General features: G+C 41.2%; 1 protein-coding gene across 2 annotated transcripts in view; it reads right to left on the reverse strand.

The window, feature by feature from the left end:
* The window catches only part of prkcba (protein kinase C, beta a), a 287,734-nt gene that overhangs the window by 115,878 nt on the left and 148,725 nt on the right, over positions 1 to 23,131 (reverse strand). For both annotated transcript variants that reach the window (XM_072559144.1, XM_072559143.1), the window contains exon 3: positions 21,533 to 21,615. In XM_072559144.1, the coding sequence (XP_072415245.1) occupies positions 21,533 to 21,615 (83 nt within the window). The remainder of the gene's footprint in view (positions 1 to 21,532; positions 21,616 to 23,131) is intronic.

Raw genomic sequence — 23,131 nt, forward strand, 5'->3', positions numbered from 1 at the left:
TTTATCCTATTGGTGAAAAAGGGGTGATGTGTAGTTTTCAGGGACAATAAAGATGATTTTGTTAGTATGACTAGCAGGTTGTTATTTGACTAGGCTGTGAGGATTGACTGGGCTATGTGCCTAAAACATTGATTGTCCTGCTTCATGGATGCTGCCTGACTTGCTGTGAACATAGAACATAGAACATAGAAGAATACAGCGCAGTACAGGCCCTTTGGCCCTCGATGTTGCGCCGATCAAAGCCCACCTAACCTACACTAGCCCACTATCCTCCATATGCCTGTCCAATGCCCATTTAAATGCCCATAAAGAGGGAGAGTCCACCACTGCTACTGGCAGGGCATTCCATGAACTCACAACTCGCTGAGTAAAGAATCTACCCCTAACATCTGTCCTATACCTACCACCCCTTAATTTAAAGCTATGCCCCCTCGTAATAGCTGACTCCATACGTGGAAAAAGGTTCTCACGGTCAACTCTATCTAAACCCTTAATCATCTTGTACACCTCTATCAAGTCACCCCTAAACCTTCTTTTCTCCAATGAAAACAGCCCCAAGTGCCTCAGCCTTTCCTCATACGATCTTCCTACCATACCAGGCAACATCCTGGTAAACCTCCTCTGCACCCGTTCCAGTGCCTCCACATCCTTCCTATAGTATGGTGACCAAAACTGCACACAATACTCCAGATGCGGCTGCTCCAGAGTCTTATACAACTGCAACATGACCTCAGCACTCCGGAACTCAATTCCTCTACCAATAAAGCCTAGTTCGCCATATGCCTTCTTCACCACACTATTTACCTGGGTGGCAACTTTCAAAGATCTGTGTACATGGACACCAAGATCCCTCTGCTCATCCACACTACCAAGTATCCGACCAGTAGCCCAGTACCCCATCTTTTTTGTTACTCATACCAAAGTGAATCACCTCACACTTAGCTACATTGAACTCCATTTGCCACCTTTCTGCCCAGCTCTGCAGCTTATCTATATCCCGCTGTAACCTGACACATCCTTCCTCACTGTCAACAATTCCACCGACTTTTGTATCATCCGCAAACTTGCTCACCCAACCTTCTAGCCTCTCCTCCAGGTCATTTATAAAAATGACAAACAGCAATGATCCCAAAACAGATCCTTGCGGAACACCACTAGTAACTGCACTCCAAGATGAACCTTTACCATCAACTACTACCCTCTGTCTTCTTCCAGCCAGCCAATTCCTAATCCAAACCTCCAACTCACCCTCAATGCCATACCTCCGTATTTTTTTGCAGAAGCCTGCCATGGGGAACCTTATCAAATGCCTTACTAAAATCCATATACACCACATCTACTGCTTTCCCCTCGTCCACCTCCTTAGTCACCTTTTCGAAGAATTCAATAAGGTTTGTGAGGCATGACCTGCCCTTCACAAAACCATGCTGACTATCCCTGATCACATTATTCCTATCCAGATGTTCATAAATCCTATCCCTTACAATCCTCTCTAAGACTTTGCCCACAACAGAAGTGAGACTCACTGGCCTATAGTTACTAGGGTTATCCCTACTCCCCTTCTTGAACAAGGGAACCACATTTGCTATCCTCCAGTCTTCTGGCACTATTCCTGTAGACAACGAGGACATAAAAATCAAGGCCAATGGGTCTGCAATCTCCTCCCTTGCTTCCCAGAGAATCCTGGGATAAATGCCATCGGACCCAGGGGACTTATCTATTTTCACCCTTTCCAGAATTTCCAACACCTCTTCCCTACATACCTCAAAGCAACCCATTCTAATTAATTGTGACTGAGTATTCACATCGGCAACAATGTCCTGTTCCTGAGTGAATACTGACGAAAAGTATTCATTCAGTATCGCCCCAATCTCTTCAGCCTCCACACGCAACTTCCCACTACTATCCTTGACTGGACCTATTCCTACCCTCGTCATTCTTTTATTCCTGACATACTATAGAAAGCCTTTGGGTTTTCCCTAATCCTACCAATTAAGGACTTTTCATGTCCCCTCCTTGCTGCTCTTAGCTCTCTCTTCAGAACCTTCCTGGCTACCTTATAACACTCAATCGCTCCAATTGAACCTTCACGCCTCATCTTTACATAGGCCGCCCTCTTCCATTTAACAAGGGATTCCAATTCCTTATTAAACCATGGCTCCCTCACACGACCCTTTCCTCCCTGCCTGACAGGTACATACTTATCAAGGACACTCAATAGTTGCTCCTTGAACAAGCTCCACATATCAATTACGCCCTTGCCTTGAAGCCTACTTTTCCAAGCCACACATCCTAAGTCATGCCTCACCGCATCATAATTTCCCTGCCCCCAGCTATAACTCTTGCCCTGAAGTGCACACTTATCCCTCTCCATCACTAGAGTAAAAGTCACAGAGTTGTGGTCACTGTCCCCAAAGTGCTCACCTACCTCCAAGTCTAACACCTGGCCTGGTTCGTTACCCAGAACCAAATCCAGTATGGCCTCACCTCTTGTTGGCCTGTTTACATATTGTGTCAGGAAACCCTCCTGCACACATTGGACAAACACCGACCCATCTAACGAACTCGAGCTATAGCTTTCCCAGTCGATATCAGGAAAGTTAAAGTCCCCCATAACAACCACCCTATTACTTTCACTCTTCTCCGGAATCATCCTCGCAATCCTTTCTTCTACGTCTCTCGGACTATTAGGAGGCCTGTAGAAAACTCCAAACAGGGTGACCTCACCTTTCCTATTCCTAACCTCAGCCCAAACTACCTCAGATGGCGAGTCTTCATCCATCGTCCTTTCCACCGCTGTAATACTATCTTTGACAAGCAATGCCACACCTCCTCCTCTTTTACCCCCACCTCTGACCCTACTAAAACATTTAAACCCTGGAACCTGCAACAGCCAATCCTGTCCCTGTTCTACCGATATCTCTGTAATAGCCACAACATCGAAATCCCAGGTACCAACCCACGCTGCAAGTTCACCTTATTTCGTATACTTCTTGCATTGAAGTATACACACTTCAAGCCACTTTCCTGTTTACAGGCACCCTCCTTTGAGATTGATGCCATGTTCCTAACCTCCCTACACTCCAGGTCCTGTACCCTAAAGCTACAGTATAGGTTCCCAAGGTCCTGCAGAGTTAGTTTAAAACCCCCCCCCCCCCCCCACCCCCAACCCCAAGAGCACTAGCAAACCTCCCGCCAAGGATACTGGTGCTTTTCCAGCACCACATGATTTGACTACATGAAACATTGCTGTGCATGGCACCAAGATGGATGCCAAGTGGTCCGTCTGATCCTACTCTTCTTGTAGTTTTATTAGTAGCATCACACTTTGTAAGCCAGCAGCATGAATAATGTACCACCAGGCAACGGAGAGTGTAACAGGTAATGCTGGATGAACAACTAGATGCATCTGCATTTAGGAAGCTGGACCACAGGGCTACATACATATTAAATACCAGAGCTTTGTTCTAGTTTTATAACTACATTGCTGAGAACCTGGAGTTACTTGTAGATCAGAGGAGATTAGGTAGGCAGACTTCCTTCCCGAAAGGGAATTAGTGAACCAGATGGGATTTTTCTGAAAGACCTGTAGTTTCATGGTTACCTGAACTGATATCATTTCTTTTTACTGAGACTATTTAATTAGCATTCAAATTAAGTAGCTGCCCTATCTCCAAATCATTTGCCCAGTCTAGCAAGAACACCAACATTAATTTAAAACCATCTCGTCTCTCCTACCACTGGGTATTGGCATCTTCCACTTCTGGTACTGTGTCAGTTTTGCTATTCTTTTGCATCTCTCCTGCTTTATTTAAAATACTGTTTAGTTACAGAACAGGTAAATCAAACTAACTCCATGATGTAATGCAGCCATACTGCTCCATCTGTTCAGTAACAGAAAGGAAGGAAAACATTGACCCAATTGCCAGATTCTCAGGATACCAAGCTGCCATCAAATAGTTCAGAGTTACAGGGTTTTCCTATTGACTGCATTAATTATTTCATGTACAGCAATTAAGAGTTACAAACCAGTTAGCACCTTGATTCAGGTCTGCGTGGTTATTACACTAAATAATGTTTGAACAGTGGAAGAAACTGGCTGAAGGTTCAGGTGGGGGACAGGAGAAGGTTGGTGAGGACAGGGAGAGGGATTTGGTGCTCCTTACTCAGTAATGCAAGCTGCTGTTTAATTATTGCATTGAATTCTTGGTTTTATTGCAGCTCTGGGCCGTGGGAGTTTTTGATAATCAGACTGAGCAGCTTGCTGTCATTAACAGGAGAACATTTGCAATATTTGAGAGGAGAAAGGACCGATGCATTATAATGTTTGCTCATGTCTACTTACTGATTTTACTGGGGAATCTGACAGTTTCATTTTATTCAGGAAATAAAGAGGCAGCATCTGTTCAATGTCTGATTTGACTTTTTCACCAGACAAGAAGGATTTCTCTTTCTATTAAAATTTCTATAGGTGAGTTGATAAATGAATAATGAATGTTTTTTTCTGCTCACTATGTGCGAGTTCTAGCAAAGGTAAAGTTATCATAGTCCTGGCTGACCACAGGATTGCTCTTTCTCATAAAGGAAGGACTGGTGGTGGTTTAACCTGAAGGCCTCAGTAGATAGGAGAGATTGAGAAGGAGGGACCTTCATTATAAAGGGGTCCAAACTGGGTCATAAACCCTTCCCAGTGTTGCTGTATCCCTGGTTATGATACATAGTGCTCAGAGGGCAGTGATACAAATGGATCAATGGCTTTGTGCCGACAATTCACCAATATCCCATGGATGTTTTTTCTTAATTTTCCTCTCCTTAATGCTTCCCTGCTTTCTCCGAACTAACCTCCATTTCAAGGTTTAATGTTCCTCAATTCTTTCTTGCAGACCTACCTTGATTATTTGAACTAGTCCTTCCTAAACAAGGATTTCTTGCACTTTCCATAAATAATGGCAATTAAAATATATACGAAACTTCTCCTGTTCACTGCAGTCTCTCTCTAGTCAGCAGTGAAAACCAATTAGCTGTACAGCTTCACACCATCATGTGTCAGGACAACATGGCTATTTTTAAACCTGAATCTTGCAGTTTGCTAACGCTGTGTTTAAGTTTCCTTTACAGATTGTGAAATCATGGTTACAATGGTGGCCAAACTTAAACCAACCTGGATTCTTTGCCACTGTAGCAATTCTAATTGGACAGCCTGAAGCAGAACCTGAACAGAGTTCAATTTCATGACATCTCTAGTTTTTTAGCCTGTTGTTGAATCCAGTGGGGTCAGGGTTAACACACCTACCCTCAAAATGCTCAATTATTTTTAAACTCCTAGCTTAGCAGAGCACCTACATTACAACACCACATTTCAGGAAGAAGACAATGACCTAGGAGGGGTTGTGGTATAGACTGTCTGAGCGTGTTCTAATGGGCACAATGTTTCATCAAGGAAGTGGCAGTGGACCCATAAGCCAGGATTGTTGGCCCATGTATTTTGTATCTTCAAAATCCTCATTCCCATCTCTCACCAGATATTACTTCAATACCATTTAAAGCAGCCAACTAATCATAACCCAGCTCCTTTCTTTCAGAATACACCTCACATGCTTTCTCATGGGCCAGTATTATACTTCAACTGGAATCTTGTTCAAGGTTGTATTTTTCTCCCCTAGATCTTTACTCTCATATTCACCATCCATATTGCAGAGAGCCTACAGAGGTCCTGCAGCCATGCTTAACACCCCAACTTGAACACAAGATGAACTCAAAGTCATTTCTTTTATTCCTTTTGCAAATCGAAATGGTGCCAGATTGTGGTGACAAAACACTTTTCACTGTGTCTTCCTAGATATACGTGACAATAAACTCATTCGTTCATTCAGGTTCACTGAAGGTGACAGGTAGTCATGCCAGGGGCAACACCAGGCAAACCCAAAGATCGGGTGTCAATATGATGAAGATACAAGATGAGACTACTTGCATGCTACACAGCAGGTTATAAACAATTGTCAGGGCGAAGAGATCTTACAAACATCAGAACATATCAGCACGATGCAATCCTGCCACATCCAGTCATGGACGGTGGCGGATACTTAAACAAATAACAAGAGGAGGAGGCTCCACAAATATCCTTATCCTCAATGACGGAGAGCCCAGCACATCAGTGCAAATGATAAGGCCAAGATAGTTGCAGCCACCTTTAGCCAGGAGCACCAGCTGAATGATCCATCTCTCCCCTCCCTCCTTAGCTTCCTGGCATGACAGATGCCAGCTTTCAACCATTCAATTCAGTTTACATGATAGAAAGCTGAAGACACTGGCTACTGTAAAAGCTATTGGCCCTGACAACAAAAGGGCCGTGGTCCAGGCAAGATCTTCCAGCACAGCTATAACACTAGAATTTACGGGACCATATGGAAAAGTCCACTCGATCGTCAGAGTGATGGCTGGAGTCATTGACAGTTCTATCAGTGACAATGGCAAAGAAACTACTGCTCCCTGAAGCACTGGTTGGCTTCTGCCAGGGCCACTTGGCTCCTCACATTAAAGGCAAAGTGAAAGTGACTGCCCTAAACATCATTTGGCCAAGTGTGGCATTTAGCAAAATGGGATTGAATGGGAATCAGGATGTCAACTCCCTACTAGTTGGAATCATACACAGCAGAATGTAAACTGGTTGTGGTTGTTGAGTTCAGCCATCTCAGTCCCTGATGGATGGGATCAAGAATCATCAACTGCTTCATTAATTATCTTCCCTCCATCATAAGTGGCAATGTTTGAGGATGATTGGTCAAGATTCAGCATCATTCAATTCCTCAGATACTGAAGCAGTCCATGTTCATATGCAACAAGACCTGGACAATACCTGGGTTTGGGCTGATAAGTGACAAGCAACATTGGTGGCAGACAATTACCAGGCAAGACCATCTCCAAGAAGACTCTAACCATCACCCCATGATGTTCAATAGCATTAATATTGCTATATCCACAAGAATCAGCATTCTGGGGGTTACTTATGACTAGAAACTGAATTCAACCAGCCATATAAATACTGTGGCTAGAGGAATGGGCTGGGAATTCTTTGGTAAGTAATTTAAATGTCAGTCCTGCCATCCATAAGGCACAGCACAGAAGTGGGTTGGAATATTCCCCACTGTCTTGATGAGTGCAGTGTCAACAATACCCAAGAAGCTTGATGCCATTGAGGGTAAAGCAGCCTACATGACTGGCACACCATCCACCACCTTCAAATCTTCCCCTTCACTACCAAAGCACAGTGGCAGTAATATGTACTATCTAAAGGATGAACTACAGCAACTCACCATGGCTGCTCCCTCAACACCTTCCAAACGTGTAATCTCTACCACCCAGAAGGACAATGGTAGTGAATGTATCGGAGCAGCACCATCTGCAATTTCCCCTTCAAGTGATACAAAATCCTGACCTGGAACTCCATCACCGCTCCTTTACTGTTACTGAGTCAAAATCCTGGAGCTGCTATCCTAACCACTGTGAGCGTCCTGGACATGCCCAAGAAACACAGCAATTTAAAGCAGCAAATCACTACCACCGTCTCCCGTGCAATCAGGGGCGATTAATAAATTCTGAACTAGCAGTGTGCCCATATCCCATGAATGATTAAAATAAGGTTCCTTGCTTCTTTCAGCTTCATTATTGTCAGTTTAACAGGCATGACTTTTCTACAGCAATCAATATCATGTCACATGAGCAGAGGCTCATAAAACAGGCTAAGTTAACAGGACATTTTAAATAAAGGATTGTAGTTATTTTTTCAGAAGATTTCATTTAAATCAAAACTTTGCACCCTGAAAAAGCTACAGAAGGCTGTGCATGTGTAAAAAGAGACCCAGGAATATTAAACAAATTGTGTTCAGAGTCAGACTTGTGATCTGTTTCTCGACAAAGAATGTGAAAGTCTAACTGGGAACAGATTTCTCCTGAGTTGAAAATGCAGGTTTACAATTGATGGGCTGAATATTATTCAAGGAAGAAATATTCTATCACTTAAGAAAACTGTCACTCTAGTTATCTATGACTACGTCTGTGAGTATGATGTAGATTTCACAGCAACAATTTAATTGCTTCTTCCGCTTCCTGATGAACAGCTCATGCTCGTCTCTCCTGCTCCTTGGATGCTGCCTGACTGACTGTGCTTTTCCAGCACCATACCTTTCAACTCTGATCTCCAGCATTTGCAGTCCTCACTTTACCTTGGTACTGCAAGTGACCGTCATTTCAATCTACAGAAACAACACTGACTATTCCTGTACTGATAATTCACCTGACAGATTCTCAAAATGCTTTTCATTCAAAAATTCTTAGCACAAAACATAGTATTAGAAGAATAATCATTCCTTTCATTTTGTCACCTTTAACCAATTTCATGATCTCATCTACCATGTACCATCCCTGAACCATAAGGCTCAACTTTACCTTAAAGGGCTTTATTTCTTTGGGTCACCATCTTCAGCTACTTTGCACAGGTTACATGTTGCACTGATATCTACTTGACACTTCACAGTTATTTGAGCTTTCCTTCTATAGGCATCATTCCATCAGTCACAATCATATTTAGTTGAGGTTACCAACCTATTGTACAGAGAGTGATTAGTCCAAACATTGGCTGGCATCCATTCGGCAGCCATCTTTACAGGCCTGCTTTGCTTCTCTCAAGGTGAACACTTGCATGCAAAATGATTTGGCCTCTTGCAGTTAGAGCATTGATTTCCCCATGCTAGACATACTTCCTTTCCTCTTGTGTGATAATATTTACATCCTTGATCATTCCGCAGAGTCTTCTGCAAATATTTATTTCTTTCTTCTATTACGTTTGTTCTTATTCAGCCTGGAATGTCTCTCACATACAACAAAACTTTAACTGTTTTCCAATTAATATGTTCTAGCTAATGCTGGGCAAGATTAGAGTTTCTGCACAGGTCAATAGCTTTAGGCTTCCCCCCCCTTAGCTGATGTGCTCTCAACAGTGCTATCTCTCATAAGATCATCTTTCAGTTGTCCGAACTCTCAGGATGTGTCAGTGCCATCATATAGTGATCAAAAGTCTACTTCTTCACCTGTACACTGATGTGGAACACTTACTGTTCATTAGTAACATTAATGCGTCTTTAAAGCCTGCAACATCCCTATTGTCTGGGTTCTCAGCTCTTTAGCAATGTGTACGATGCAATATAAATTATGGCACTCTTTCCAGCCCCCAATAACAGAAGGGTTCCTCTTATTTCTTTGTCCTTTTATTTAATTCTGCAGCTACTTCTTAGTTTAGCAGCTGATAGTGGGGAAAAATATCCAATCTTCTTTCATTCCACAGCAAAAGGGAATGGAAGATTTATAGCAATTCTGACTCAATCAGCAGTTCAAAGTTGCAGACTGCTATTTTAATTCATCATCTATCTTTTAGTTTTACAGTAGTTGACGCTCTGAAAATTCATTCAAGCTCATCTTCACACTTCTGATGTCATGTTTTTAAAAATACACTCAATGATGGTCACAAATTAAAGTGAAAGCAACTTACAGCAAAGGAAGAAGTCACATGACAATGGCAAGCCAGCCAGTACACTATGTAGAAATGCATTTCTCCAAACAGGAAGTGTGCATTTTCCCACCCTATTGGAGTGAAGTATGTGGAGATGCCATTAGTGGACTGGGATGGACAAGGTCAGAAGTCACATGACACCAGGTTTTAGTCCAACAAGTTTATTTGAAATCACAAGCTTTCAGAGTGCTCTCTTTACATGATGAAGGAGCAGCGCTCCGAAAGCTTGTGATTTCAAATAAACCTATTGGGACTATAACCTGGTGTCATGTGACATCTGTACTATGGGACCTGGCACTCCTACATAAATAACCAAAAACATTACCTCACGGTGGTTAACAGACAACACACGTTACAACACCATGTACAACAAATCAGACAGGGCGGCATCACATCTTAATTTCCACCCATTTCACATCTCCTTTGCCCACCATTAACATCCTCTTTGTCTTTTGCATTAGGTGTCTACCTCTGTCAAAAACATATTAAAAGAATTCCAACACCTTTCAATTTCTGAAGAATAGTTATACTGGACCCGAAACATTAACCCTGTTCCTCTTTCCACAGATTCTGACAGACTTGCTGGGTTTCTTCAGCACTCTCTGCATTTGCACTCAGATTTCAGGCATCCCAGTATTTTGTTTTTATTCGAGAGAAAATGTGTCTTCCTGCTTCTAAAATGGAGATTTCCGTGGTTTATTGGTTAATTACACCAGGTGATAATATTGATGTAGTTGCTAAATCATTTATGAAATATGAGTTAACAGGATTAGTCAAGTTCTAAAAATGCAGGTCATGCTTGACTAACCTAGTAGAATTAAGGATTACAAGGAAATACTCAAGTAATCTGATAGAACGCCTCAATATTTTAATGGGTTATCATAATTTGTGGTAGCATGTTCATTAACAAAAGAGATCATTAGGGGCCACAAATGTTGAATAATTACCAAAATAATGGAGAAATAAAAATGTCTTTCTGTAGAGAATAGCTACAACATGAATTTCACAGCCCTAACAGAAGCAAATTCTTTTGAATTTGTATTAGTCAATGTTTAAAGAAGATAATATTCAAGGGTATGGGGAGGGTACAGGAGAATGTAATTTGACCAATGTTTGACAGGGTACAGATATGATGAAACCAATATTCCACTGTGTTGGATCCAATTGAAGTTCAGCCTCATTTTTGCTCCATACTCTAAGCCAATGAAGGCGGAAAACAGAAACGACAGTAACACTAGCTAGTTTGTCCAAGGTTAGCATTACTTCAAGCAGTCAGTTTCAGCAAGTGATCCATCATTCTCTGAAAGACCAGAGCGGGCCTGATGTCGATGTCTGGCCGATGACTTTGTCCTAATCTATTTTAAGAATGTCAAATACAGATGCTAGAATACAGCCGTTGTAGGAATGTGATTTTATTGGGCGTTTGGGGCTGAATACAAAGAAAATTGAATGAACAACCTTCTTGTGATAAAGCCAAGAAATTAATACTGACTTTGCTTCTGTAACATTTGACCATTCTAAACACAAATACAATAACCAGATCAGTTAGACCCCAACCCCACAATAAACTCAAGATTCTGTTTTAAGTTCATGCAGTTATAAGGCTCTCTGTTACACCATCTACATAGCATCATGGTCCATGTGAAAGGCACATGAAAAACCAAAGCACAGAGGAGAATTGCACGAGCATTTATTTGCACTGGATTATGACAAAGAAAGAGCCTGCCATTCATGGATTGGCAAAGAAGGTAGTTCTGGTATTTTAATTTGAAGTTGTAGATTCTGGCATTAAGAAATGATGTTGCTTGACACCTCCTGGGTGACAAACCTGAAGTGCAATCCCTCATTGATACATTGCTGGGATAGCGTTAATCTTCATTGGCATTTTGACCCCCTTCTTTGTCTCAGCTGCCTTGATGTCTGTGAAGCCATCCCTTCATTTCTTCCTTCATCTTCAGATAAGGATGACACCTTAAATGAAGGCTGCATTACAGCTTCCAGAGAAGAGATGTCCCTGGAGGATTCTGAGCACGTTGGGTATTAAACTTAATGAACTATGGGACTGTAGAAATCAGGAGGATGGACAAGCAGGTCTGGCACAACTGATTCAGTACTGGTCTTGTGATTCCATTGGAGACCATTAAACTAAAAGAAGCTAAGGTACCAAACAGCCCACACAGAAAAAAAAAGACTGGCCAGTTTGCCTGTGCAATTTTCTTCCTCAGAGAGCAGTGCCGACACAGATATTGAATAATTTTCAGGTTGAATTGGACAGATTTTGGACTAGTATGGGATCAGAGGGAATTGGGTGTGAACAGGAAAATAGAGGCCATAATCAGATGAACCATGATCCTTTGACTAGCGCAGCAGACATGAGGGTACTGATAGTCGGGCAGCAGAATGGCTCAATGGTTAGCACTGCTGCCTCACAATGCCAGGGACCTGGGTTTGATTCTACTGTCAGGTGAATACATGGAGTTTGCACATCCTCCCTGTATCTGTGTGGGTTTCCTCCTACAGTCGAAAAATGTGAAGGTTAGGTGTATTGACAATGCAAAATTGCCTTTAGTGTACAGGGATGTGTAAACCAGTTGGATTAGCCATGGGAAATGCAGGATTACAGGGAATGGGTCGGGGGTGATTGGGCCTGGGTAAGATGCTCTTTGATGGTTCAGTGTGGAATTGATAGGCTGAATGGCCTGCTTCCAAGATGTAGGGATTGTATGAATGGCCTACACTTACTTACTAACTCATTTGTGCATCGGTTCATGGGATTTCATATTTTATAACTTTTACTTTAAGAATAAAACCAAAATCAAGACGAAGCAAACACAATAACAAGCAAATTGTACTTAGTGGACACTACAAATGACACTTGAAATCATCAATTCAACAAAGGTTGATCTCAATGATTTACTGAAAAATCTGTAATATTGTATGGCATCATGCTGTGCCCCAACATCCCTCAAAACTTTGTTTTCCTCAGGTAGAGTTCAACACTTCCCCTTCACACAGGAATTGATCATCGAGTTGCCTCTTCACTTCACTTCATCCAAGTTCTACCCTACAGTTAGCACCCAATGGATACACACCTTAGTTCAACTCACAGCAGTCTTGATGGTGGGAGTTTCCACAGACAGTAATTTTATTACATTATCATTGCTGCTGCTATTGCCGTGTTCAGTTTATCACTTTCTTCTAGGCTGAGGACAGTCGGTGGAGCTTGCAGTCAACTCTTCAGGGTGAGGGTGGACCTTTGCTGGAACTGCACTGTATTTTCAACCACATACCAGGACAGTGTAAACACAGTATGTTGCATTGGAAAGTGTAGGAACTGATGATGTGCAGAATTAATCAGTTGGGCAGAAGGGGGATCTGTATTTGTGGACAGATTATGTTTGGAGACACAGTCTTCAGATTTCATTCTTTTCAGATGTTTCACCTACACCATTCTCCACAGTATGTCTGCTCTGATCTCCTGCAGATCTCTGAAAGTTTCATTTTGTTTTCTTTTGGATTCAATCAGCCTTCATTTATTTGGCAACTTGAGGTCATGATCCAAGGTTCCAAAAATCTGACGCCATAGCTGGGATCCCTCAGCTTCAGTTTCTCTTTCAGTGAAAAGTGTACAAGTCACTGCGTATGGTGCCATCTCCGGTATCAAAGTCCCTAAGTACAGCTTCTTCAGTTCTTGGAAAAATAGAGAAGTAAAAAAGTCCAGCATTGCAAATTTTTGAAATAAATTATAAAATGGGAAAAAAATTCAGAACAATGGCCTTCCAACCCAGTCCATGCTGGCACCTAGCCTCCAGGCCGCATCTGGCCTTGATTCCAGACTACGCTGAGCTTCACCTCAGGGTTCATGAGGCCGGAAGATCACTCTGGAATCATCTTGAGACTGGAAGTCCATGCTGAGGCCATGGCAGGCCATAAAACTGTCACAGGCCGCCAGAAGACCACCACACCAGGCTGGGAGGTCATCACGCCAAGCTGAGAGACCGCCATGTGGGACAGGAGGACACCATTCCCAGCTGAGAGGCAACAGTGCAGGCAACAGCTCACACCCACAGTGAAACAACAATTTCATCACAATAGGACAGATACAGAAAGTACAGAATGAAAGACTGGTAAATGAGACATTGGAATGACCATGTCTGGTGGTGTTCAGGATGTGAACGAGGACTTCTAGACAGACTAGTTAAGGCAGTGAAGGAAATGATTGCCGTGATCAACCAGTTCTTGGATTTGAAGCAGAGCTCCAAGTCAAGCAAGGCTGGTCTTCAAAATACTACACTTCACAAAACCAACAGGTGGGAAATATACAACACCTCAAATTAATGCTTAGCGATTTATCAATATCACAATAGTTGGTGCAACACCAATAATTTACAGGTTTAAATATTTACTTAATCTCATCAGATAACACAAGCAACATGCAGAAAGCAATAAAATGTTTACTGCAATCTTGAAAAGAATATTTTAAGGTTCAAAGCAAAATTTGCCCATTCCAAGATAAGAGAATGAATAGTTTCAACGTTACAGACAAAAACAGAAATTGCTTGCAGAAATTGCTCAGCAGGTCTGTCAACATCTTGGAGAGAAATCGAGATGAGTGACCCTTCCTTAGAACTCTATTTTTGTCTCTGATTTACAGCATCTGCAGGTCTTTCAGGTTTGTTTTTAGCTTCCATGTTTTGTTTTCTGCAGATTTTTAAAAAAGTCAGTTCTTTTTCTTCAGATTATTTTTGATCACACACATACCACATTCATAAAGTGACCTGGTCCCTAGCTGCCATGTGGCTGTAATTTCGGGCATCTTAGGAGGAGGCCAAGATGAATGATCCACTTGGCACTTCGGACTGAAGATGAATACAAATATTTCAGCCATGTCTTTTGCATCATTGAGGATTGAGAAATTTGTAGAGTATTTTCCTCCTTTCATTTGTTTAATTGGCCATTATTATTCATGACTGGATGTAGCATGACTGCAGTATTTAGATATGACCAGTAGTTATGGGATCACTTAACCAGGCTAATCTCCCAGCTTATGGTTATGATAGAGAGAGGGATATGCCGGGCTAGGTTACAGAAATATGATTAAACAGAATTCTGCTCCTGAGTGCCTAGTTTTGAGTTGCTAGATCAGTTCAAAGTCTGTTTCATTTAGCATGATGATGATAGTGTATTGTACACAATTTGATAGGAGATAGCCTGAGTAGGAAAATGTGTCTTTGTCTACACAAGGAGAGTGCGATCGTCACTCCAACTGACACTGTAATGGACAGATGTATTTATGACAGATAGATTAGTGAGAATGATGTCAAGTAGATTTTTCCCTCTTGTTGGTTCCCTCACCATCTGTTTGCAGACTCAGCATGGCAGTTAGGTCCTTTAGGTTTAACGTATTATCTTTTTATTTTTCTGTATTTGTTTTATTGTGAACTGGAAAAAAGGCTGTTTCTAAAACCAAGAACGGTGGAAGGATTTGCTCTTTCTGCATTCTTTAGAAGCTAGTTACTGAAATTCTTTGTCAGTGATAGTTACACAGCTGACAGAGTGGTTTGGGGGGTTGTGTACAGAGTGATATTTGGCCAGCAACAAACAGCTAATTGATTGACTTGGGCAGTTGTAAACAGTTATGGATGATTAAAGACTATCTGGTTGTCAACAACTGTGTGATTGGTTCTTGATGAGCCGAACAGCTCAATATTGCCAGAAGCCTTCAGACCTCCAGAGGGTGGTGGTGTGTCTCTGCATTTAAAAAAATGTGAAGCCTAAAGGAAGCCAATTATCTTTTCTCACCAGTTGCTGCAATACATTAATATATAAGTAAGAGACCTTATAATGTGTGAAGCAGTTGCTCTGTGCCTCTTGGAGGGTAGTGAAAAATACCTGCAGAAGAGAGATTGAAAAAGACCTGACAAGCAAAAAGATCATCTCAGTGAACCCTATGGACAAGAGCCATTGAATTGACTTCTCAGCTTTTCCCGTAACTGATATCACCTTTTTTTGTCTGCATGTGTTTGTGGGGTTAGACTTTTAACTATAAAGTTGTTCAGCACAGAAAAATGATTCATATTTTCTGCTAACCTGGGTCTACAAAGATAGGAAAATTGGAGATTTTGTTTACGTCGATAGAATCATTCACTTTGGTGACAACTCTGGGAATGGTGGGCTTGATTTCCACTCCAATGAGGCAATGATAACATTTGGGGATTGATTTTGAAATAGAGACAACATGGATTTGGATATAACATTCCTAAAAATACAGCTGAAAGAAAATGGCAGGTTTTGAATTCCATTTAAAGCACTAGAGTGGAAGCAGTAAAAGATTTCCTGCAGGGACAGTTGTCCCCAGTCGTCTAAAATGACCTTTCAAAACTCAGGTTGATTGAACTGGTGTGTAAAGTGATAATAGCATTGCCTGACAGAGCTAGGAGGAAATAATGGAGGTACTTGTATGGTACTTGGATTTATTGGAAATACGAGAGAATCTGTGTAGTAAAACATCAGAATCAGGTAGTATTCAGTTACACTTACAACAACATATGCTTGAGGAGGAAATGAGGAAACTAGAAATAGCAAAAAAAGACGAGGAGAGAAAGGAAAGGAAAAGAAGATGGAATTAAGACAAATGAGAAATGGAAATGAGAAAATTAAAATCAGAAATGCAAAAAGAAGAGAAAGTGAGAGAATTTGAATATGTTTAAAATGATGCAGCTGAAACAGGAAACATCAAATGTGCATGCAGGACCTTTTTTGGGGGGGGCAGGGGGACCTTCGTTCTAGTGTAAGCCCACTCAGGAAATGTTTATGTTTGCAAAGGCCCAACAAAATATGAGAAGGATGTGGAAGTAGTTTTCATGTCATTTGAGAAAATGGCAAGGCAAATGGACTTGCATTTAAAATGTGGGCAGCTTTGGGGGTTGGTGGGGGTCCAGATGAGGCTCACAAGAATGCTCCCAGGGATGAAGGGTTTAACATACCATAAGTGATTGAGGACTCTGGGTCTGTACCCATGGAGTTTAGAAAGATGGGGAGAATGTCATTAAAACTTATTGACTACTAAGAGGCCTGGATAGAGTGGACATAGAGAAGATGTTTCTACTTGAAGGAGAGACTAGAGTCCAAGGGCACAGCCTCAGATTGAAAGAACTGAGGTGAGGAGAAATTTCTTCATCCAGAGGAGGTTAATCTGTGGAACTCATTTCTACAGAGGGCTTCGACAGCCAGGTCATTGAGTGGATTAAAGATAGGGATAAATGGTTCTTGATTAGTAAGGGGATCAGGGAGAAGGTAGGAGATTGGGGTTGAGAAACGTATCAGCCATGATGAAGGCAGAGCTTACATAAAGGAACATAAAGGTCTACTGTCTTATGGACAAGGAAGTTGGACAAAAGAAGACTACACTCTATTCATGTGGAATAAGTTGGCAGGTAAAGGACAGGAAATTTATGTTTCTCTGCAAGAGAAGGTTTCTCAGGATGATGATGCTGTTTAAAAAATATCTAGACTGGCTGCATGAGCCTGAGTCATATAGGCAAAGGATTCAAGATGTAAGGAAATAGCCTGCGCAAACCCATGTTGAATTTGAAAGAGTTAAACAACATAATTTTTACAGCTGGATATGAGTATTAGAAGGTGAAACCCATAATAGGCTCTAAAAGAAATTACTCTCATTTAAAAACTGTTCCTTATAAAATCCCATCTTGAGGACTAAAGGGTCATAACTGCTCAACAGGCAGTGAAACTGGCTACAATTACGAGTTGATCAATAAAACTAAACCTCTTTTTCATTACTGTCATAAATTCTAAACAGATAGAAAGTGGGAGTGAAAGCAAGTAGCCAGGATAAAGACCAAATGGCTGGGAATGCCCAAGGTCTCCACCTCAAATCAAACTTGGAAGCTGAACAGTTCCCAGTGTAATGAGGGCTGGTGGAGTTGGGGGGGGGGGGGGGGGGGGGCGGGGGGGTGGAGAGAGGTGGTACATTCACTCTGATGACTAGGAATTGCAGGGGAATGGTATGAGACATGTTTAAGCTTGTAATATTCAAGACAGGAAACTCAAAAGTAAAAGATCACCAATCGAATTATGACTTTTACTATTACTAGGACACTGAAGTTAGACATTGCTGTGAGTGCAGAAGAAATACATAGAATACTTCAGAAATATAAAGGGTTTTTTTGTCTAAAGGGAAGATAACTTGTTTTCTTCAAATTAAGTATCCGAGCCCATAAATCTACTCAAGGATCGAGTGGTTATCTTGCTGAACCAGGATTTAGTTTTCCCTCAAGAGTTCAAATGAAAACTAAGCTTTTAGTAAATGGGTTAAATGGAGAATATATATCGGTTCCATTGTACAAAGTCCAGTTGGAGTGGTACATTGTCTGAACTAGTAGTAACTGGGTAGTTAAAACATTACCCGTGGATGGAGTGGACAATGTACCACTCCAACTGGACTTTGTACAATGGAACCGATATATATTCTCCAATTAATGGTGTAGCAGGAGTCACAGACTTGCTCCAAATCACAAAGTCCAGCTGAAGCTAAAAAGATAGAGCAGTTGAAAGGACAGACTCCAGGTTTTTTTCCATCATGTGCAGTGACCAGAGCAATGGCTGACCAGAGGTCACAGCAATCCTGCAAACAGATGTCAGGTATGCAGACTTCCATTTCAGAAGAATGGGAATTGAAAAGAAGTGTTTGGTATATCTTCATTGAGACTCAAGACGCAGATCCTCAATTTACTCTATTTAAACTGACAGCTCCCTCTGAAGTGGAGGGTGGAGGTGTTCTGTATGCTATGTTTCCTGTAAACTGTGTGGGTGCGCGGGTGTGCATGTGAGCAGACGTGCACATGTGTGCGAATGTGCAGTGTGTGTGGATGTGCATGTGTCTGTAGATATGCATGTGTGTGTGTTTGTGTACGTGTCTGTAGATATGCATGTGTGTGTATGTGTACGTGTCTGTAGATATGCATGTGTGTGTGTGTATGTGTACGTGTCTGTAGATATGCATGTGTGTGTGTGTATGTGTACGTGTCTGTAGATATGCATGTGTGTGTGTATGTGTACGTGTCTGTAGATATGCATGTGTGTGTGTGTATGTGTACGTGCCAGTGTTTGCAGTTGCTCTGATGTTCTGCTCACGTCATGCATTGGTATTGTCGTGCCAACCACTGCATTGTCTGCCAGTTCCAGAAGCTGCTACTGCACATGGACTTTGGAGACCCATGCAATTGGTAAGAACATTACAGGGAAGGCTCTGGAGTGTTATTATATTGAAAGCAGAATTCAGAGTAGAAATCTCTTGGAAGGTCTGCGGATAAAAATTGTTCATAGTTGTTCATCAAATAGTGGTCCCACTAAGACATCGACAGGATGTGTTATTGAGTAGTTTGAGTGGTTCACTTGGCCACTTCAGAGGACAGTTCACAGCTAAGCACATTGCTGTGGATCTGGAGTCACATGTTAGGCCAGACAAAGTCTCAAGGATATTTTGCATCAGACTGTTTTTCGTGACAATCAACACTCGTTACATGGTCATCATTAGGCTAGATTTAATTCCAGGTTTTTACTGAATTTAAAATTTCACCACCTGCCATGAAATCTGGAACTTTGCAAGATTAACAGAGGAAGATGAGGCAGTAAGATGCAGCATGGCCTTGTTTCGATTTTTTCTATGCTGCTTATTCTTCTTATGATGTTAAATAACAGCAGAAACTAATGTCAGGCAAACTTTTGCTGTTTCACGCAGATCTCAACCAATGATAAATTTAGTATTTACCTCAGTACAGCAAATATTGTTTATTCCCATCGCTTGTTAATTTCAGTGAAAAGATTGCTATGATTACAAAGTACTTTATAGTCACAGCTACTCCTTCATTGACACTATTGGACTTAAACCAAATTAAAATATATCATTCTAGAAATGCCAGCTAACAGGATTACAGATAATGGAATGACATTTTTTAACTGAGTGAAAATAAACAAGTTTACTTCTGCATTAAAGAGGGTGATTGAAAGATGTTAAGTCTTGATATCAGCCATAGGTAAGTTTTAGAGTTCTATCTTCTGTGAAAGTGACTCTAAACTATTTAAAGTTATGAACCAGAACCTCTGCCTGTATTACTGTGTGGAGATTAGCTTTCTGTCCTGGGGAAAATCTTTCACTGCAAAGTACGTGGGAGTCCACCAACCACAACCTGGTGAGCTGCCCATTAGCTAACCTTCTGCAATTACAGACTCCAACTTATTCCACTATGTTCTGTATATTCTGACCTAAGTCATCCCTTATTGCAAATGCATATTGTCAGTCTATTACAATGACATTATAGTGAACAGCTGGCAGGTTTGATTTCAGCCATTTTAGGACTACTCCAAGTAAGCGTGAAATAGCAGTCCTAGTGCGTGCTAAAAAGATTGCCAGAGCGAAGGAAGAAACCTCTGTCTGTTTGTTGATAGAAATAGGCACCTCACTAACTCTGGCCCACCTTGGTTAACATAATGCTCCAGGTCAGGGACACATTCCTGGCAATGGATTATGTGAAAGTGGGGATTTGAAATGCAGAACTGCCTGTAATCCTGCATAAATAACCATTTAATTATTACAGCAAATACGTGTGGGCATAAATTAGTGTGAAATAGGAGATTTCTGGGATTGCTTAGTTATTTGAAGAGTTTTACATTACTGTACGCTGTAAACAGTGTGAGGGAATAGTCCAAGGAAATACTACAGAATGAAAAAGGAGTGTGTCCCTCCATAGCACATACTTCAGCTTCCAGCTGTGGTGGACAGGTTTGCCTAACCAGGTCCAGTAAAACCTATTGAATTGTCAACAGAAGAACTGCCAAACTGGTTCAGGAGAATATCAGTACTCAGCAGCTAACATGTGGCTCCTTTAAGGAAGTGACAGAAAGAAGACAGCTTCTATTACTCAGAAGACAGATTTCAAAATGCTTCCCCTTTTTAAAATAACCTGGATCTTTTCTATTCAAATCTTAGGGCACTCAAAACATTGTTAGGATTAACAGAGGGCAAAAAAAAGATAGTTGTGGGCACATGCTATAAATGCAGCCAGACCTCCAGTAAGAAAGCCTCCAACATGTGTGAAAACACACTGTCAATTTAAGGCATTTGATAGGACCTTGTCTCACTCACTCTTATACAATTAACCGCCTCTGCTCATTCCTAATTCTACTCATGCAGATCAAAGTATGACCCTGTTCTAACCAATCACAACCACTATGCAAACCACCATACCAAACATTTTCTCAGGGGCAGGCTTATTAAACAATCGAGAAAGGGGTTCCTGTCAGATCTCTATCATCGGGAAGGAACAGCAGGGTGAACCTGCATTGCACCAAATAGGACAGGACATTCTTAATAAGGAAGAAGAATCATGAAGGTTCTTTTTTTCATGGAGTGATGGGATAGGTGAGGAAATAGGGCTGAGGCAGGTGCAATATGTAGTGATTGGGGATGATGGTCATTGCTTGCTAAGGGCTCCTGAAGCCCATCTCCTGGAGCTGCCAGGAGCAGTGAAGGGAATTGGGCAGAATTCAGGTCCCACCTACCTCCAACCATTAACACCTGATAGATGCGGAAAAAACAGTGATGTCCTTCCTGATATAGACAAAAGATTACGGTTGGGCCCCAAACGAAATGGAGATGTCCATGAGCAATCATCCATGCCACGCTGTATACTCTCAGCATCCTCAAAATTCCATAATGTTCTCACATTGATCGTTGCGACCAAACCTTACTAACCAAGCATCAAGTCTCAACAGTCTCGTCATCACAGGTACTGTATTTTAAATTCTCCAAATTCCCATGGTGGCAATGTACTTTTGTTCCCATCCTTCCCATTAGTCTACCAAGACACTGTTCAACATTTATAAAACTACAAGCCCAATCATCAGTGAACATATATGAATCCTTCAAACATTGACAAAAATTAGTACCTCAGAGGCAGGTCCTGTATCTGCACCTGGGCAGGAGAAGGTGACAAACTCATGGCATCGTTTGTGAACAACAAAGGAGCAAACTGTAAATGAGAACATAAAATATCATCAGTTAAATTATGCACAAGCCATCCGTTACAGCCCAACAAATGCAGGGCAATCAAAAAATAAATCAGAACATACAAACAAATCGTTGAAAATCAACTAATCAGCAGTACTACAGTAGATATTTGTTCATTGCAATTGGGATTGAGATAAATCTGTAAATTATGCAAATTAGAACTAAAGATGCTGCATTAATGTCATTGGACGAGTCATCCAGAGACCCATGCTCTGGTAAATGTGGGTTCAATTAATGCAATCGGATAAATTGAAAGCTAGTCTCAATAATGATGCTGTTATGGACTTTTCCTGTTAGAAATTCATCTGGTTTACTAATTAGAGAAGGAAATCTGCCATCCTTACTTGGTTTCACCTGTGACCCTAGATAGACAGCAACATGCTGACTCTTAACTGCCTAGTTAACCTTTAACTGTCCGAGTAGTAGGGTGCTCATTTCAAAAGTATTTTGGGATGGGCAATAAATGCCAGCCTTAGTAGTGATGCCCATGCCCCATAAAAGAATAAGGCAAAATAAAGAAACTGAAAATTATCTCCAAACATTGCAAAAGTGAGACAAAGAAAGGTGAGAAATTAAACAGACCATAATAAATATGCTGCAAGTTTATTATATAACAAGCTTTCTTGTTCCACTCCAAAATTAATTTTACTTGAATTGTTAAGCCTTTGTTCAGTTCTTATAATAACTGCTTACAGTGTAAATTAATCACCAACACTAACAGAAACACAATATCTCTGCTAAATAATGTGCATGAAATAATGGCTTCTCTTTGAAGGAGCTCAGTTACAACTGAAATGAATTACTTCAGTGAGCTGAAGCTAAGGTCGTGTCTGTAAGACTTTAAACAATACTTGGAGAGACTGAGATAAACACTGCATTCACTCCAAACACCCTTCTGGACCATCAGTTTATTACGGGCACTTGGATGACTACCTGCTCATTCCATTTATTAGATTTATCTCCAATACACAGAAGAGAATGACATGCTGCGAGGAACGGGTTCCTCATAACTTTGATTTTTTTAACACTACAAAACTCTGATTTCAGCTCGAGTCGCAAGAAACAGCCTTTTATTCCACCTATTGCTCGTGACCATCAGCAACCCTTCATAACTCATCAAAAAGATATTCAGTTGGGAAGTGATTTTCAAAATATTTTTAAGGGTTAATTTGGACTCATAGCTAGGGATGTCCACTGTGCATCCTGTATCAGCACAAATAATCTGAGGTACAGCAAGAACTAGATAAAAAGTAAAGCTCTTTCTGCACTGTCCCCTCAAGTGCACCCAAACCAGAGAAAACTCTTGTTAGATACAAAGTAAAGCTCCATCTACATTGTCAAATGTTCCCAGGGACCATGAAAGTTTCTAAAAATTCTTTCATGTGACGATCAGCACTTGTTACTCATCCCTCACAATCCTTGAGAAGGCTTTAGTGAGTCATTTTCACAAATCACTGCAGTCGAACCCCTGTAGATAT

Source organism: Chiloscyllium punctatum, chromosome 40, assembly GCF_047496795.1.
Source record: "Chiloscyllium punctatum isolate Juve2018m chromosome 40, sChiPun1.3, whole genome shotgun sequence".
Lineage (NCBI taxonomy): Eukaryota > Metazoa > Chordata > Chondrichthyes > Orectolobiformes > Hemiscylliidae > Chiloscyllium > Chiloscyllium punctatum.